Source organism: Tamandua tetradactyla, chromosome 3, assembly GCF_023851605.1.
Source record: "Tamandua tetradactyla isolate mTamTet1 chromosome 3, mTamTet1.pri, whole genome shotgun sequence".
NCBI lineage: Eukaryota > Metazoa > Chordata > Mammalia > Pilosa > Myrmecophagidae > Tamandua > Tamandua tetradactyla.
In genome coordinates, this window is record NC_135329.1 from 105,693,258 (window position 1) to 105,711,142 (window position 17,885).

Sequence of the window (17,885 nt, forward strand, 5' to 3'; positions counted from 1 at the left end):
TCTGAAGAGTACTCCAGGATTTGGGGTCAGTTCATCTCAAATGTATTCCTTGCAACCTTCCCTACCTACTTCACTGGGTCCCTGAGTGGGAGAATGGAAGTAACAAAAATGACGTGTTCTTTGAAACTGTCGTATTGAAAAGGACCACTGAACACATATGGCAGACGGTTCCACGAAATAGTGTCATTACTTTTAAAACATTAGGGCCACTAGGGCGAGTAAACAAAGATAGTAAAAATTTTCCAAAGGGGGACGGTGCCTTACGTGAAGGACGTGCCTAACCTAAGGAGGTTCAGTGTGACCCCGCCGCTCCTACTTCCGGGTGTGCTCCGCGGCCACCCCACATTAGGGATGAGCTTCCTGTAGGATAGGACACCCAGGCCTAAGAGTCCCTGTAAGAAATGCGGACCAGAGGCGCTTTGCCTAAGGTACTCAAGCCAAGCCCTGGAAGCCCCATGGGGGATCTAGGCTCCCAGAGCCAGGCCTGCGGCCTACGGGTAAAGTGCTGACAGGGACCCCAAGGACAGGACCCCGCTCACCCTCCACCCTCCCTAGGTCCGGCCCAGGGGTCTGTCCTCGCGGGTCGGGGGGGGGAACCCACTTCCGCCGCGTCCATGATCTCCCGCGGCTTCTCCTGACTCTTGCAGCTGGCGCTGGCGCTGGGCATCTCGACAACCGAACGGGATGGCGCTCACTACCCTCCCTCGCAGGCTTCCGTAAGACAGGCCAAAGGGGTTTATCCCTCCCGCACAGTCTCCGCCCTCCCGGCAGTGCAGTCTCAGCACACGCGCTCAAACTCCGCGTGGAGGGTCGGGTCCAGGAAGATCGCGATATCCGCAGCTGTCTCGAGATTCCAGGGCGCAGCAAAACGTGCGGCCACGCGCTGCCGGCTCCTCCTCTTCTTGCCCCGCCTCTATGGGAGTTTTTCCCGAGTCAGAGGGAATCCCCGGGAATTTACCATGGTATCGCGAGATTGGCTCTAAGGGAACGATTCCAGTACTTAGGCTGGTGCACACTGGGCGGGTCTGGGGCGCAGGGCTTCAGTTCTGTTTCAGTTCACCCTTATTCCTCCTTCGGCTTCAGCTCTGCCCTTCTTCCATTTCTCACACTCTCTTCCAGCTTTAACCGTAGTTTATTCAGTTAAACAGCCACCCAACCCTGGGCGTCGACTTTTCCTTCCTTGGATTTCCGGCATTCACTCTCTCCTGCAGCGGTGTAGCTCTACTCGAGCACATAGGAGGCGTCTTCGCAAAACGCTCCTCGGTACGTGGGAATCCGGGATTGCGCAGGTCGCTTGCTGACGCGGGATGGGATACCGGTACCCAAGTGAGAAGTGAAGTGTAAACACAGTGGCAGAAACAAAACACCTGCACATTTGCACTAATTGCCAGGACCTGTTTCATTGTGAGATGCAGTTCAATGTATGGATCTCCCTAATTTAGGCTTTTTCTTTTCTTTTCTTTTTAATTGTCATTATGAGCCTTTTGCCACAATTGAAAGTGATTTGGAGGCTTGGTAAAATGCTACCATCCCCACCCCTCCTCGATGGACTATGTTGGTACTGTCTTAGCCTGGCCCAAAGTGGTCACAGTCAATAGTTAAAAGAGTGTAGGTAGTACCAGTGCAAGGAGTCTCCCTCAGTCAGGTCCTGGAATGCCATCGTTTTAAAAAGTCTCTGTCCTGGTGGCGTTTACCTTCTATTTGCAAGTATGGTAGGTGCTACGATGGAGAAGTCTGGTGCTATAAAATGTTTCTTTGGGGCCATTCACCTCAGGCTTCCCTGAAGAAGTGACATTTCAGCTAAAATCTGAAGTAGGAGTAAGTTTCAGCCAGATGAAGAGGAGCAGAAAGAATGTTAAAGGCAGAAGGAATAGGGAGAGAAAGAGCAAGACTCAGTTTGTATGTGAGGCACATGAGATGCCTTTCAGACATTTGAGAGATATCACTGTCCAAGTAACCACTGGCCATTTGCAGTCTGGATCTCAGAAGAGAGGTCTGGACTATAGATAAAGATGAGTAAAACACCTGCAAGTAGATAGTACTTGAAGCCGAGGGCAAGCCTGAGAAGAGGGAATAGGATGAGAAAAGTCTGTGATGAGGCCTCAAGGAACACCGATACTTACAGGTCAGGTAGAGGAGCAGGGAGGATTAATTTGCAAAAGAGGCAGATAAGAAGCAGATAGAAAGGTACCAAGAATGTTTCTGTGTCACAAGCCAGGAAGCAAATTTCCAAGGAAAGAGTTTACGTTTTCAGCTGTTGCCTAGATCTCAAGTAAAATGATGACTGAAAAATATCTGTTGGACTTAGCAACATAGAGATCATTAGTATGCTTAGCAAACACTTTTTATGGCAAAATGGTGGGGTCAGAGTGGGTTGGAAAGTGAGTGAAGAAATGATAGTTATAATGATAATAGTAAACCCTTACATAGCACTTAACTCTATGTCAAGCATAGTTGTCAGGGCATTACATATATTAATTCATTTAATTCTCATAATGCAACTACAAGGGAGATGTTATAATCGTTTTAGGTATGGGGAAATTGAGGCAAAGAAAGGTTAAGTAACTTGCCCATGGTCTCAGAGCTATTACATGATGTATTTCAGTGCAGGTAGTATGGTGCCAGAATCCTTGTTCTTAACCACTGTACTACACTGCCTCTCATGTCTTAGGGAGGCAGAAGATTGCATGTGAGGGAAAGGAAAGATATAGCTGGTAACTAACAGGGAATGGGTCCAGTGAAGATTTTTTTCAGGGAGAGAGACTTGAGTGCATTTAAAAGGTAATGAGGAGGATTCATGAAGAAGAGGATGAACATCTGAAATAGAAGGATTCAGAGATGGTATTAAATTTTTTGTAAGTGAATGATAGGATTCAAAGCATATGAGGTGGGATAATGGAGAGATCCACAGCTACACCTGAGGCTGCAAAATGACTGAATTTGCAGTAGTGCACTGTCAGTCTCCTGGGTCTGACTCTTATAGGAGCCAGACTGGTCATAATAGGAATGCGATAGAGACTGTCATCCATTAGGTCTTTAAAGTTGGCATGAATCTCTACTATTTACCCTTGGGATGTGATATTATTAGTGATTTACTATTTTAGTTTGGGGTGGGGAAGCAATGTTAGAGATTTCCAGTTAGTTTCAGAAGCCCAATAGCCTTGTCCCACAAACCCAGAAACTCTAGGGGAGCAGCTCTGCCATATTGTCCTAGGGCTCCTTAGCAACTGGTAACCCACAACTTGTGTTGCTGTCATCTGTCCCCACCCGTACTCCTTATTTTAAGTATAACTTTTTAAAAAACCTTTTTATTTTGAAATACTTTCAAACTTACAGGACTCTTGAAAACATAATATAGGTATAGCTCATTTTATTGTGCTTTACTTCATTGTGCATTACAGATACTGTGATTTTTACAAATTGAAGGTTTGTGGCAACCCTGCATCAAACAATCAGCACCATTTTTCTAACAGCATGTGCTCACTTCATGTCTCACATTTTAATTAATGTACAATGTACATTGTTTTTTAGACATAATGCTATTGCTTTGCTTAATAGACTACAGTCTAGTGTAAATATAACTTTTATATGCACTGGGAAACCAAAAAATTACTATGACTTGCTTTATTGAAATATTCACTTCATTGCAGTCATCTGAAACTGAACCTGTGATATCTCTGAGATATGCTTGTACAACAATAGTATGGAAAACTCCTTACCCAAATACCCAGATTTATCAACATTTAACATGTTACATATGAGACTGACTGGCTGAAACAGGAAAAAAATATCGTCTCTTCTGAATCCTCCTTAGAAGCCTTCCAGTGATTAGCTTAAGCATCACTCATTGCAGAAGACACTCCCCTTGGCTGATTACAAATGCAATCAGCTATGAATGAGGTCAACGTGATCATGATTTAAGTCCATGAAATGTCCTCATAGCAACAGACAGACCAGTGCTTGCCCGTACCACCTCCTGGTCAAGTTGACACATGAACCTGCCGGTGATACCACCTTGTATTGGTGTGGTACATTTGCTACAAATCAGTGAAAGCACATTTTTATGATTATGCTATTAACTATATTCCATGGTTTAACTGAGGGTTCACTGTTTGTACAGTACAGTTTTAAGAATTTTTAAAAATTTTTTATCCTGTTACCATATGTATACAATATAACATTTCCCCTTTTAACCACATTCAGTTATATATTTCAGTGCTATTACGTTCACAATGTCATGCTGTCATTACCACCATCCATTACCAAAACATTTCCATCGTTCCAAATAGGAACTCTGTACATTTCTTTTTTAGAAAGAAAATAAAAATAAAAGTAAAAAAATACCTAAAACATCCATTCCCTGCCCCCCATTGTTTATTTTTTGTCATTTTTTTTCTTACTCATTTATCCTTACATGCGATAAAGGGAGTGTCAGTCACAAGGTTTTCATAATCACATGGAGAGACATTAAAAGCTCTATTCACTCATCTTCAAGAATCAAGGCTATTGGATTACAGTTCAACAGTTTCAGGTATTTCCCTCTAGCTACTACAATACACCAAAAACTGAAAAGGGATATTTATATATTGCATAAGAATAATTTCCAGAATAACCTTTCAACTCTATTTGAAATCTCTCAGTCACTGAAACTTTATTTTGTTTCATTTTTCTTCCCCCTTTTGGTCAAGAAGGTTTTTTTGTTCCCACATTGCCAGGACCAGACTCATCCCCGAAAGTCATGTCCCATTTTGCTAGGGAGATTTAACCCCTGGGAGTCATGTACCATGTAAGCAGTGGGTTCACCTGTGAAGTAGGCTTAGAGAGAGAGGCCACATTTGAGCAACAAAAGAGGTTCTCTGGGGGTGATTCTTAGGTATAATCACACGTAGGCTTAGCTTTTCCTCTGCAGGAATAAGTTTCATAAGGGCCACCATCAGAATTGAAGGCCTGGCCCATCAATTTGGCAGTCCCCAGTGTTTGGAGAATATCAAGTCTTCCCCAGGTGGGGAAGTTTAATATTTTCACCTTTCCCCCAGTTGCTTGAGGGGACTTTGTAAATACTTTTTAATCTGTCCAGATTAATCTGGGGTGTACTACAATAGCACACCATCCAATAAAAACAAACAAGATCTCACTCCCTATTCAAAGTTTCATGTAATTATGGTGTTCGAATAAGCTGACCATACAAGTCAAATTACATAGTGTGCCACCGAAAATATAAATTTTGCATCAAATAAACCTCTCTTCCTTTGGTCTCCCACAGAAGATGAAGTTTTAAAATGGAGTAAATATCATCCTTTACCCTTTATTCTGGTTTACCTTTGTCCTAACTAAATCAGCTTCATTCATATCTTTGTTTGAAGTCTGATCACTTTTTCAGTGTTTGTAACAATTCTTGAATGGGGTAATGCTGACTTTTTTAGCTGCAGAACTCTAGGTTTATATCACACAGATACCCAAAGTTCCAGGGAATGACCAGGTTATACATAAAGTGCTCAGTATCTCAGAATTTAGTAATCAGAATTACAACTCTGGAATAGATGTGGCTGCTGTAGAAGTTTACAATCTAGGAACCTTTACAATAACCTTTGCCTGATAACCTATGCTTTTCAATTCAGTTCTCAGAGTTCATACATTATAGTTAATCCAAATTAGTGAGATGTCATATTATTTGTCTTTTCATTTCTGGCATATTTCACTCAACATACTGTCCTCAAGTTTCATTCACCCAGGTGCATACCTTGCAACTTCACTCCTTCTTGCAGCCACTCAGTAGTCCATTGTATGTATATACCACAGTTCTCCCTTCCATTCTTCAGTGGATGTACCTTTAGATCACCTCTACGCTGCCATCATAAACACAAGTTGCACAAAAGTTTTTAATTCTGAAACATCTCATTTATCTATTGTTTTCTTTTGTTGCTTTTGCTTTTGGTGTAAAGTCTAGAAATCATTGCCTAAAAAAAATTGTCCTGAAGATGCTTTGCCATCCTTTCTTTAAAGAGTTTTTTTTTTCAGTTTTAGCTCTTATATTTAATCCACTTTGAATTCATTTTTTGTGAATCGTAAGAAGTAGGATCCACTTTTATACCTTTTTAAACTTTTTTTTTTTGGGTGCATGGTCCAGGAATTGAACCTGGGTCTCTGGCATGGCAGATGAGAACTCTGCCTGCTGAGCCACTGTGGCCTGCCCACTTTTATACTTTTACAGGTGGCTATCCAGCTTGCCTGTACCATTTGTTAAAGAGACTATTCTTTCCCCATTGAATGGATAAACAACCCAATTAAAAATGGGCCAAAGAGTTATCAGGCCTTTTGGGTCCTAGATTGTAAGCTCTTACAGCAGTCATATATATTCAGGAGTTGTAACTGTTATTTCTAAATTCTGAGATACTGAACTGTTTGTATATAACCTGGTCATTCCCAGAAACTTCAGGTATTTATATGACACCTGAGACTCAGAGTTAGAGCTCTGAAACTATGAAAATCAGTAGTACCCTATACAGGAACTATTTAAAGAGTTGAAAAAGGGATCAAACTTCAACTAGAGATATGAATGAAGCTGGTCAGAATACCGGGTAAAGGATGATATCCTCCATATTTAAAAACTTCAGCTTCCGTGTGAGACCAAAGAGAGAGATGTTTACTTCATACAAAATTCATATTTTGGGTAGCGCATTACCTAATTTAACTTGTATGGTCAGTTTAGTTGAACACCGTAAGTACATGGAATCTTGAATAGGGTGTGGTCTGTCCAGATTAGTGTGATGCCCAATATATCCCAGAGTAATTTGGGTGGTGAATAAAGAAGTATTTGCAAAGTCCACCTAGGGAACTGGGGAGAAAGGGAGAAATATTCAACTTCCCCATTTGGAGAATTTCTCATATTCTTGCAAGCCATGAGGACAATCAAATCAATAGGCCAAACCCTCGATCTTGGGGTTTGCCCCTATGAAACTTATTCCTGCAAAGGCTAGGCTAAGCATACTTAAAATTAGGCCTAAGAGTGACTCTCAGAGAACCTCTTTTGTTGCTCAGATGTAGCCTCTCTCTCTCTCTCTAAGTCAACTCTGCAGGTGAATTCATTGCCCTCTCTCTTAGATGAGACATGACTTCCAGGGGTGTAAATCTCCCTGTCAATGTGGGACAGAAATCCTGGATGAGCCAGGACCCAGCATCAAGGGATTGAGAAAGCCTTCTTGATCAAAAGCGGAAAGAGTTTCAGAGGCTAAGAGATTTCAAACAGAGTCTAGAGGTTATCCTGGAGGTTATTCGTATGTATTGTATAGCTATCTGTGCCAGTTTGAGTCTGTGGTAGACTCCAGAAAAGCCATGTTCTTTAATCCCCATTCAGTATTGCTGGCTGGGAGCTTTTTGATAGTTCCCATGGAGATGTGACTCACCCAATTGTGAGTATTAACTTTTTTTTCATGGACAGACACCAGGAATTGAATCCAGGTCTCCGATATTGCAGGCAAGAACTTTGCCACTGAGCCACCATTGCCCACCCAGTATTAACTTTTGATTAGAGGGATGTTCTAGTTTGCTAGCTGCCATAATGCAATATACCAGAAACGGAATGGCCTTTAAAAGGGGGAATTCAATGAGTTGCTAGTTTATAGTTCTAAGGCCAAGAAAATGTCCCAATTAAAACAAATCTATAGAAATGTCCAATCTAAGACATCCAGGGAAAGATACTTTGGTTCAAGAAGGCCGATGAAGTTTAGGGCTTCTCTCTCAAGTGAGAAGGCACATGGCGAACACAGTCAGGGCTTTTCTCTCGGCTGGAAGGGCACATGGTGGACAAGGTGTCATCTGCTAGCTTTCTCTCTTGGCTTCTGGTTTCATGAAGCTCCCCAGGAGGCATTTTCCTTCTTCATCGCCAAGGGTCTCTGGCTGGTGGACTCTTTGCTTCCTGGTGCTGCAGCGTTCTTTGCTGTTTCTGAATTTCTTTCTCCAAAATGTTTCCCCTTTTATAGGACTCCAATAAACCAATCAAGACCCACCCAAATGGGTGGAGACATGTTGTCACCTAATCCAGTTTAACAACCACTCTTGACTAAATCACATCATCCAGGGAGATGATCCGATCACAGTTTCAAACATACAGTATTAAACAGGGATTATTCTACCTTTATGAAATGATATTTTGATTAAAACATAGCTTTTCTAGGGGACATACTTCCTTTCAAACCAGCACAAGGGAGATGTGACTTCACCCATTCCATGTGGGCCTTGAGTGGAATCCTTTAAAAAAGGAAACATTTTGGAGAGAGTCCCTTTTTGGAGCCACAAAAATGATGAGAGCCAGAGCCCACGCCACCAGAGACCTTTGGAGATGAAGAAGGAATATGTCCCCTGGGGAGTTTCATGAAACAAGAAGCCTGGAGAGAAAGCTAGGAGACACTGCCATGTTTGCCATGTGTCTTTCCAGTTGAAAGAGAAACCCTGAACTTCACCGTCCTTCTTGAACCAAGATATCTTTCCCTGGATGTCTTAGATTGGACATTTCTATAGACTTGCTTTAATTTAGACATTTACATGGCCTCAGAACATATAAACTTGGAAGTTATTAAATTCCCCCTTTTAGAAATTGCTCTGTTTCTGGTATATCACATTCTGGCAGCTAGCAAACTAGACTGAGAGATAAGGGGTAAAATAAATTGGGTAGATTGTAATACTAGTGGTCAATGAGAGAGAGGGGGGTAAGGGGTATGGGATATATGAGTTTTTTCTTTTTTCTTTTTAATTCTTTTTCTGGAGTGATGCAAATGTTCTAAAAATGATCATGGTAATGAATACACAATTAAATGGGGAAAAAAATGGGCCAAAGAGTTTAAACAGACATTTCTCCAAAGAAATATACAAATGGCCAATAAGCACATGAAAAGATGTCCAACATTATTAGAGAAATGCAAATCAGAACTACAGTGAGTACTACTTCACACTCACCGCAATTAGTATTATTTAAAAAAAAAAGGAAAATAATAATCAGCATTTGCAGGTGAGACTGCAAAGAAATAGGAACCCTTATACATTGTTGGTAGGAATGTAAAAGGGTGCTGCCCTGTGAACAACAGTTCACACTCCCTCAGAAAGTTGAAGTAGATTACAGGTTACCAGGGGATTGGGGGGAATGGGAGTTTTTGCTTTATGAGTACAGTTTATATTTGGACTGATGAAAAAGTTTCAGTAATGGATAGTGGTAATGGTAGCACAATGCTGTGACAAACTAATGTCACTGTATTATACATGTGAAAGTAGTTAAAATGGGAAATTGTATTTTGTATATGTGTTACCACAATAATGATTTTTTAGAAAAGCATCCTGATCTTTTTCACATGTATGAAATATCTTCTCTTAATTGCTGAGCATATTAATAAGAATATTTTTTAAGAAATTTAAGTCCATTTAAATTCTCTACAGTCCATTCCCTGTAAGTTACGTGTTTTCCTTTTTGTTTTGATCTTCATCTTCTGTGTCACAGACCTGTCTTGGCTGTCTGGTGAATTCTTGATTGTCTACTCATATTAAAAGTAAGGACTAGGGTGTGCAAGGGTAGTTCAGTGGTAGAATTCTCGCCTGCCCTGCAGGAGACCTGGGTTCAATTCCTGGCCCATGCACTTTCCAAACAAACAAGCAAATGAAAAACCAAACCAAACAAAAATTCAACAAATGGTGCTACAATAGGGGATACTCACATGGAAAATGAATGAAATGTGACTTCTGCCATATAGCATAGAAAGAAAGATTTTTAAAAAGTAGGGACTAAAAAGCTCATTTGAAGCTCTGAGCATTTGGATTGGATTGTCAGTTTTGACTTTTATTGTGGGACAGTCTGGGTGGGCCCTTGATGGGCAGCCTCCAGTGTTAGCATTTTTAGATCTTTCCCCTTGGATGGTCAGATTGTTCCCCAAAAAGTCCTCTATCTCTTACCTGAAGAGTAAAATTCTCCCTCCCAGTGTTCTGGGAATACTCAGCATTCCCAGAATATGTATTTGGTCACTTAATCCCCCTACTTTTGGAACAGTACCCACATACCCTCATTATTTTGACAGTTCCTGAAGTCCAAGGACCCATTCTGTTACCTTCTGCAGAGGAGAAATCATGTCAGGATGGGAGAGGACTCACCAGTGAGTGGAGTAGGGAGGGGTTGCAGGTATCCCACTTCTCAGTAGCTTTCCTCAAATATTCCTTATGATAACTCCCACTCCCCCGTCCATTTTCAGATGTATTTGGTGCTGAGTCTTTTGAAGTTTTTTTTTTTTAGTATAGTTAGAATGTTTATCTGCTTTCTTGACTGCTACCTTAGAATTCAGCTTTTCATATATGCTAAGTAGATTACCGCTGTCTATTTGCTTTCTAACTTCCCACATTTTTTGAGTTTTATTTCTTCTCCTGTTCTTCCAATTCCCTTGATTGTAGTTTTTGTGGGACTAGGGCTGGGAGCAAAATGAGATCTGCCAGTTTAGCTCAGAAGTCACTTTTCATGTTTAATTTTATAATATCTGTGTATACAGGTTTCTAGCAGATGATTTGTAATTATTTTAATAAACACCAGTGTTCATTCATTCATTTAACAAATAATTTCTTGAGGGACCACTATGTGTCAGGCATTAGTCTAGGCATTTGGGATATATCAGGGAACAAAGCACATAAAGATTCCTGCCCTTGTGGATCTTATATTTTAGAGAAGGGATATAGACAATAAGTAAAGTCTTAATAAATAAAGTACTCAACATGTTCGGAAATGATAAATAAAGTATTTAACATGTTCAAAGAAAGCAAGGTAAGGGGGACAGAGAATCTAGGTTGCAGAGGGTGGGCTGGGTAGACCCCATTAAAAAAGTGGTATTTGAAGATTTGAAGAAGGTGGCAGATGTGTCCACATAGATATCTGGGGGAAGAGCATTCTGAGGGAACAGCCAATGAAAAGATTTTCAAGTGAGAGGAACAATAAGGAGGCCAATGTTCTATAAAGAGTAGAGTAACGTCTTCAAGGCTTCTGAAGTGTTAAGGGTTCTTTAACCCTATCATCAATGACTCTGGCTTGTCTAGCTTTCTGAATTCTTGTACTCAAATTGATTGTGGCTTCAGCCTTGCTGTTGTGTTGTTAGCTGTTACTTCTTCCCTCATGCTTGTATGTCATTCAGATCTTAGCACCCCTCTTCATCAGCTTGTTCAGCAGCAACTACACCCTAAGCACTGTTCTACACTCTATCTGGATGGATTCCTTTAATCATTATAGCAATTTAAGAGGTAAGGACTCGGGATTATCTCCACTTCACAGATGACGAGACCCAAACACAGAGAAGTTAAAAATGCACCAAAACCCAACAGCTATTAAGTGGTAGAGTTGTACTGTGAACCTGGGCTAGGTCAGAAAGGGTGCCTTTGGCTGCAAGGAAGATATGTCCTGACTCAGATTGTTTAAAACAGTAAAGAAGGTATTGCTCACATATCAGAGGCTTGAAGAAGGGGAGAGTCCAAGTTTAATTAATCCAGCTATTTCGCAGTGTTATGAAAGACAGAGCAGTTCTTTACTTCTCTCAGCTCTACAAGCTCCATCCTCAGGTTGGTAGCAGAATGGCTACAGCTAATTCAGGTATCATATCTAGTCATGACAATGTTAGCGAAGGAGAGAGAACCCCAGCCTTCTTATGTCTCTCTCTTGGATGCAAAACAAATGAATAAACAAACAAAAATTTTCTCAAAATACCTTGCAGCAGGTTTTATTTCACATCTCACTGACCAGAATTGCATTACATACCTGTCCCTGGGCAGTTATTGGTAAGGAAAATGAGATCAGTTAGACCAACCAGGCCTACCCCAGGAATTCACAGTGGAGAGAAGGGGTATTTTCTTCACTGAAACACATAGATGCATGGGAGAGAGAGGTGGATACCCAAATAAAATCAGAATCTGTTAAAAAAGAGGAAGAAGATAACTGGCAGTATCCAATACTAGCTGTGTGATTTGGGGGAAGTCATTTAACATCTCTTATTCTCAGTTTTCTCAAGACGATGAGGATAATGGTATTTTTCTCATGTAAATGAAATAATAATTGAAATGAGAAAACACACATAAAACACCCTGGACAGTCCATGGACACATAGTATTGTCTAGTTCAGTGATTCACAAATTGTGGTCCCTGAACCATTGATATCAACATCAGCATCCCCTGGGACCTTGCTAGAAATGTAAAGTCTCTGGCCCCACCCCAGACCTTTAAATCAGAAGCTCTGAGGATAGGGCCCAGCAATCTGGGTCATAAAAACCCTTTAGGTGATTCTGATGCACACTCGAATTGAGAAGAACTGGTCTGGTTTTAAGGATGCAGGAGCATGACTAGCCCAGGTTCATAGCACAACTCTACCACTTAATAGCTGGGTGACTTTTGGTACCTTTTTAATTTCTCTGTGTTTTGGTCTCCTCATCTGTGAAGTGGAGATAATCCCTAGTCTTTACCTCTTAAATTGTTATAGTGATTAAAGTAATCCATCCAGATAGAGTGTGGAACAGTGCTTAGGGCATAGTTAATGCTGAACAAGTGAAAGCTATTATTATGGCAGATAACATGTAAATGTTGAATCTGAATCTTGTTGCCTTTGGAAAAAGAGATAGCCAAGTTTATTGGAATTGTTTGTGTAGTGAGGACCTGAGAAATCTCTTGAGTAAAGTTGAATACACCAACCCCTATTTTGGCTGCTTGAAACCCTTTTATCCCCTTACTTCCTGGTTTCCGATTGTGATGTGGATAATATAGATGGTGCCAAGTTCTTCTGAGTTTATGCAAATAATACATAGTACACATTAAGTTGCGCTTCATCCTCCTTGAAAGCCTATTGTCATCAATTTTATATCCTGTTCCCATGAGAACTTTGCCTTTTCCCTTTGCATTCTGTTCTTGATGGTCTGTCTGGTTTCTCATTTGGCAACTTATCATCTTTCCCTGACTGCCCATTAAAACCACCTTATATTAAAAAAAAAAGAAAAAAAATTTTCCAGCAAGACATCTTGATATTCATTTCTTTTGTTTTTCATCTGCCTTCTATCTGAGATGATTCCAATTGTTTTATAGTATGCAGCTGCTACTAAATGCTAATGGTATTTTCACTGGGCAATTTGCATTTTCCAGCCTTGTTTGTATATATTTGATCGTCTTCAGTATTTTATGTAAGTTGTAAACACACTGGGTAGAAACATCTCAATAAATGACAAACAGTAAAATGAATAATAAAAGGTTATAGTCTCATAAAATGAAAATGAGTGGGGCCCCTCTCTCAAATAGAAGTTAAACCAGGAATATCAGTGTGTTATGAAAATGCCAGGTGGCTGCTACTTTCCCTTAAAATATTTTTTCAGTCACAAACTCGTTTTTGTAATCTTTCCCTGAAAAACACAATTCTCTTTCCCTTCTACTCATTTTCTTAATCACTCTAGGAAATATAACCAATCACTTATATTCCAGCTCCCAAATCTTGGTGTCGTTTCTTACTGCTTTTTCTTCTCCTAAACATTAAAAAATCGACCAAAAACTTTCTGCTTTTTCCTTTTTAATATTGCTGGTCTTTAACTTCAAAGACCTCCAGTAGGGAGTTGGGGAGTTCAGGACAAAGAATAATTCATTTGTTTAAATTATCTCTAGTTTTAACTTTATGTTTCCATATAGACTGCAGCCATATTCAGAAATTCTGCAAAGATCCTTAAAAAACCCACCCCCAATGAATTGAAATGTAAAATACAAAGCAAATTATCCTTTTACACTGTACTTTTTAAAGGATTGTACATTGGTATGGAGGCAGGGAAAAATAAAAATATGGCAATTACAAGAATGGCCTCTTGTTTTCTAGCCATTCTTATTCATTATTCAGTCTCTCTTTTATTAATTTCTGCTTTGCTCAATTTTGCATATTACCTTTATTTTTTTCACCATAAACTCTCCGTTCTCACAGTTCAGGAAATATGTGGTTTATCCTCTACCATTTCTTTAAGTAAAAGTTTTACTTTTAGAAGTTTACCTTGCACATAATTATTTTCTCTAACCTTGTGTCCTTTATCTACTCATTAACAATTCTGAATATGACTTTAGACCAAAAGGAACCATATTCCATATTCTGAGTGGGGCAGGGGGGTGGGAAATAGGTTTCTTCTTTGAGGTGATTTGGTATGCATCAATATCTAATTGGAATAGTAGGGCTTCACCCATCCTGTTTTTGTGTCTTTCCACCAAGTTCACCTGTTTGCCTCATTACCCATCAGGCCACTAGACCTAAGGAGGTGTAACTTACTTTTTGGGTCTTGAAAATCACCTCTGGGCTTGACAGACAAAATGGCTCACTTTTCAAGGCTTATGAAAATGGCCAAATAAGAATTACAATAAGGATGAACACTTCTGAAATGCTTACAATGTACCAGGCACTGTTCTAACTAAAATATTTTTATGAATATTTTTAGTTCTTAGAAGAACTTTTTGAGCTAGGTACTATTATTTTCTTCGTTTTATAGATGGGGAACTAAGACACAGAGAGTTGTCTTAATGTGCAGAAATTCAAACAATAAATGGGAGAATCACAATCATAAACCATGGATCAGACTCCAGGGCTGCAAGCTTAGCCACTGCCATATCCTGACTCCAGTAAAGAATGCCTCAAGTCTATCAAATTAATCAGGAAAGTTTCTGGAAAATGATAAGGTTACTGTATCCTAAAGTGACTTAGGTAAATGTAGCATTATTTCTTTAGTTTATGTTGCTTGGTCCTCTTACTTTAGTTAAGAAACTCCTTTAAGACTTTCATTACCATATACGTTTGTTCTAGATTCTGGGCCGTGTCCCATGCTACCAGTTACATTAAGAAGAGTCACGCCATGCTTGATCTGGTTCATTGTTCATGGTAGGATGGAGTGCGTGCCTGATTTCCTCAGTTTCCCCATCCCCGCGTGGTCACTGTAGGGAGTAGACAGTGAGGGAGCAGGGGGCAGGTGAGGAGCGATCCTGGTGGGTGGAACTCTTTATGAGCCTTCCCTGAGAGGAGGGCCCGGTTGGTGTACGACACAAAGCCCTTTGTGTCCACGGACTGAAGGAGGAAACGCCAAATCTGTGCTAGTCAAACTTTAAATCGAGGAAAGCCTCAGTGCTTGTTATGCAATTGCAGCTTTAAGACAGCTTCCCGGTGCCACTTTCCAACCATATACAACCTTCAAATCCCTCCTAGGCAGCTGTTCTAGAGCCACCACTGCAAAGTGGGGGGAAGTGGGAAAGGGTGCTATTTTTTTTTCAGCTGACCCAGTGAGACCCACCAACTTTAGTGAGTGACACACAGTGGGGGCATGCAGTCTCTTAACATTGAAATGCCCAGAGAGGCAGGGGATCAGCCTCTGCATGGGTGACTGCAGATAACACCCATGGTTATGTTTGCATCATTTCCTTTTCTTTTCATTTTTCTAATTCAGTGCCGTAATTTAGCTTTTGCCATCTGCTATTCCTCAAGTACAAGAATTAACACATCTTACAAATGTATAAAAATATATTGCATCTAATCACAAGCACCAAGATATTTATCCTTGTACTAGTACTTGTCAGTGCTCAACAAGTTTGTGGTTAAGCTGGTTTCTGTTATCCTATCTTAAATTTGTGGTCCAATGACGTAGACACCTGAAGAAAAATCCTAAACACATGTAGATGGTTGGTTCTGGAAGAAAAACTCATATTGCTGCACTTCTGTATATAAACCCCATTCTATTTGCGCACCAGTGCTGCCCCCTTAATTGCATGACTAAGCCCTTTGCCTCCTTCTTTTTAACTTTTTTTTATTGTATAATATAACATATATACAAAGCAAAGAAAGAAAAAAGCAACAGTTTTCAAAGCACTCTTCAACAGATAGTTACAGGACAGATCTCAGAGTTTGTCAGGGGCTCCCATACGATCCTCTCATATTTTCCTTCTGACTGCTCCAGAATATAGGAGGCTAGAGGGCTTAAATATTTTTTATCATCACATTTGACTTTTTTCCTTCCTTTTTTTGTGAAAGATAACATATATACAAAAAAGCAATAACTTTCAAAGCACAGTGAACAATTAATTGTAGAATAGATTTCAGAGTTTGGTATGGGTTACAATTCCACAATTTTAGGTTTTTACTCCTAGCTGCTCTAAGATACTGGAGACTAAAAGAGATATCAATTTAATGATTCAGCAATCATGCTCATTTGTTAAACCCTACCTCTGTATAACTCCACCATCACCTTTGATCTTTCTCCCACTCTTTAGGGAGGGGGTGCTTTAGCTTCAAGCAGCTCTGATTCCCCTGTTTCCTGCCTGCCTGAAGACTGCCTCAAGAACTCCTAGACAAATATGAAAGCCAATTATAAAATTCAATAGGTCTGCATTCTCTTGGTGTATTAAGATCAAGGTCTTTGGAAACAGTCAGACAGCCTGTGTCAGAGTCCCATCTCTGCTCTGTAGTAGCTGTGCGGTTTTGTGAAAGTTGGTTTGTTCTCTGAGCCTCACTGTCTGTAGCCATAAAACATGGTGGTTAGGCATAAATAAGTCATAGGCCTCATATATATCAAGCAAATGTAAGGGTAGATATAATTTATGTATATGGAACATGCTGTATATCATATGACCATTAATGTGCCATGTGGCTTTCGATATGAGCTGCAAAAGTCCTAATATAGAATATCCTTTTAAATTTTGTTCTACTAAATGTAACTTGGAGGACCTCCTTGAATTAAATCAAAGCAGTTGCAACTTTGAAAAACACTGAAAATGGATCCTATCTTTCAGCCAAAGACCTTTCTCTTTTCCCCTGAGTGTCCCTAACAGAGTGGGGAGGCTGACTATTCCCACTTGCACAGGTAATGCTGTAAAGATGAGAACCTCACGGATGAAGAGATGTTGTCTTCTTTAGTTACAGCTTAGAAAGACCAAAGCTCAATCTCAGTTGCACCTTCTGTGTCTGGGAAGTCACTTCTGAAGGAGTCCTATAATTGAGGTTTGCTACCTGAAATAATCCTCAGGATGATGAATATCTAAATGATGTCCCCGGACACATACCCGAGACAAAAGCCCTAAGGGCTGGTGGCCATAAGAGGAGGAGTATGGTATTCTTCACTCAGTGGGGAATTAATAAATGAGAATATCACTCAGAGTTGTGGAAGGGGCAGGTGCCCAAGAGGCCCTTTTGGCTTCTACAAGTGGGCCCTGAAAGAACCATGCATTGGACTCCATAATTTGTCCATCTGGCACAGAACCCACACAAAGCAGGAATGGCCACATGAAGATTTAGGGATATAAAGTGGGCTCCTCTTATCCACAGACCCTCTCCCCAAATCATAAGAATGATTCAGCGATTTGATTTCACTTTATTTTTAAAGAAAATTATTGTTGGTTTGTAAACTAGTAAAGTCAATGAAAATGCAGTGCTGGAGCTAGGGAGACAAAATAAGAGTTCACTGGACGATGACTGTCTTTGCATTGTTATTATTACATATTTTTAACAGATAATCCACAAATTATGGTGCATACAATATAAACCTAGTGGAATAGATTAAGGAAACATTTTTGATCCTTGCAAATAAAGAAACTCTGTGGTTGCACCTGTTTCGAGTCATGTCCCGGGAATATGTGAAACTCAGGCACAGGATGAACGTCTGTTAGTGTCAATAAAACAATAACAAAACAAAGTTGGCAGTGGGGTCAGGAAGTCTTTCGTGGGTGGGGAGCCACTGTCTGCAGTCAGAGCCCGGCACGACTGTGTTTCCGATGCCCATCAACCAGGAAAAGGAGTCGTAGGTTTCCAAATGATTTTCTCCCTTCACAAAGCTGTTGTAAAATAAAATACAAATCCTTCCTGAATGTTCCTGGCTTTCCTTCCTTT

At 40.3% G+C, this 17,885-nt stretch overlaps 1 protein-coding gene and 1 long non-coding RNA gene across 3 annotated transcripts in view; one reads left to right on the forward strand and one right to left on the reverse strand.

Annotated features, from left to right (window-relative positions):
• The window catches only part of DARS1 (aspartyl-tRNA synthetase 1), an 83,245-nt gene extending 82,329 nt beyond the window's left edge, over window positions 1–916 (reverse strand). The window contains exon 1 of one of the 2 annotated variants that reach the window (XM_077153678.1): window positions 602–916. In XM_077153678.1, the coding sequence (XP_077009793.1) occupies window positions 602–667 (66 nt within the window). In that variant the 5' untranslated portion in view covers window positions 668–916. The remainder of the gene's footprint in view (window positions 1–601) is intronic. The other variant, XM_077153675.1, reaches the window with a different exon arrangement.
• LOC143677582 (uncharacterized) lies at window positions 905–16,530 on the forward strand. The gene is made up of 3 exons (XR_013172690.1): window positions 905–1,263; window positions 14,820–14,894; window positions 16,274–16,530. It is a non-coding gene; the product is annotated as an uncharacterized LOC143677582 (long non-coding RNA).
• Window positions 16,531–17,885: the final 1,355 nt, after the last annotated feature.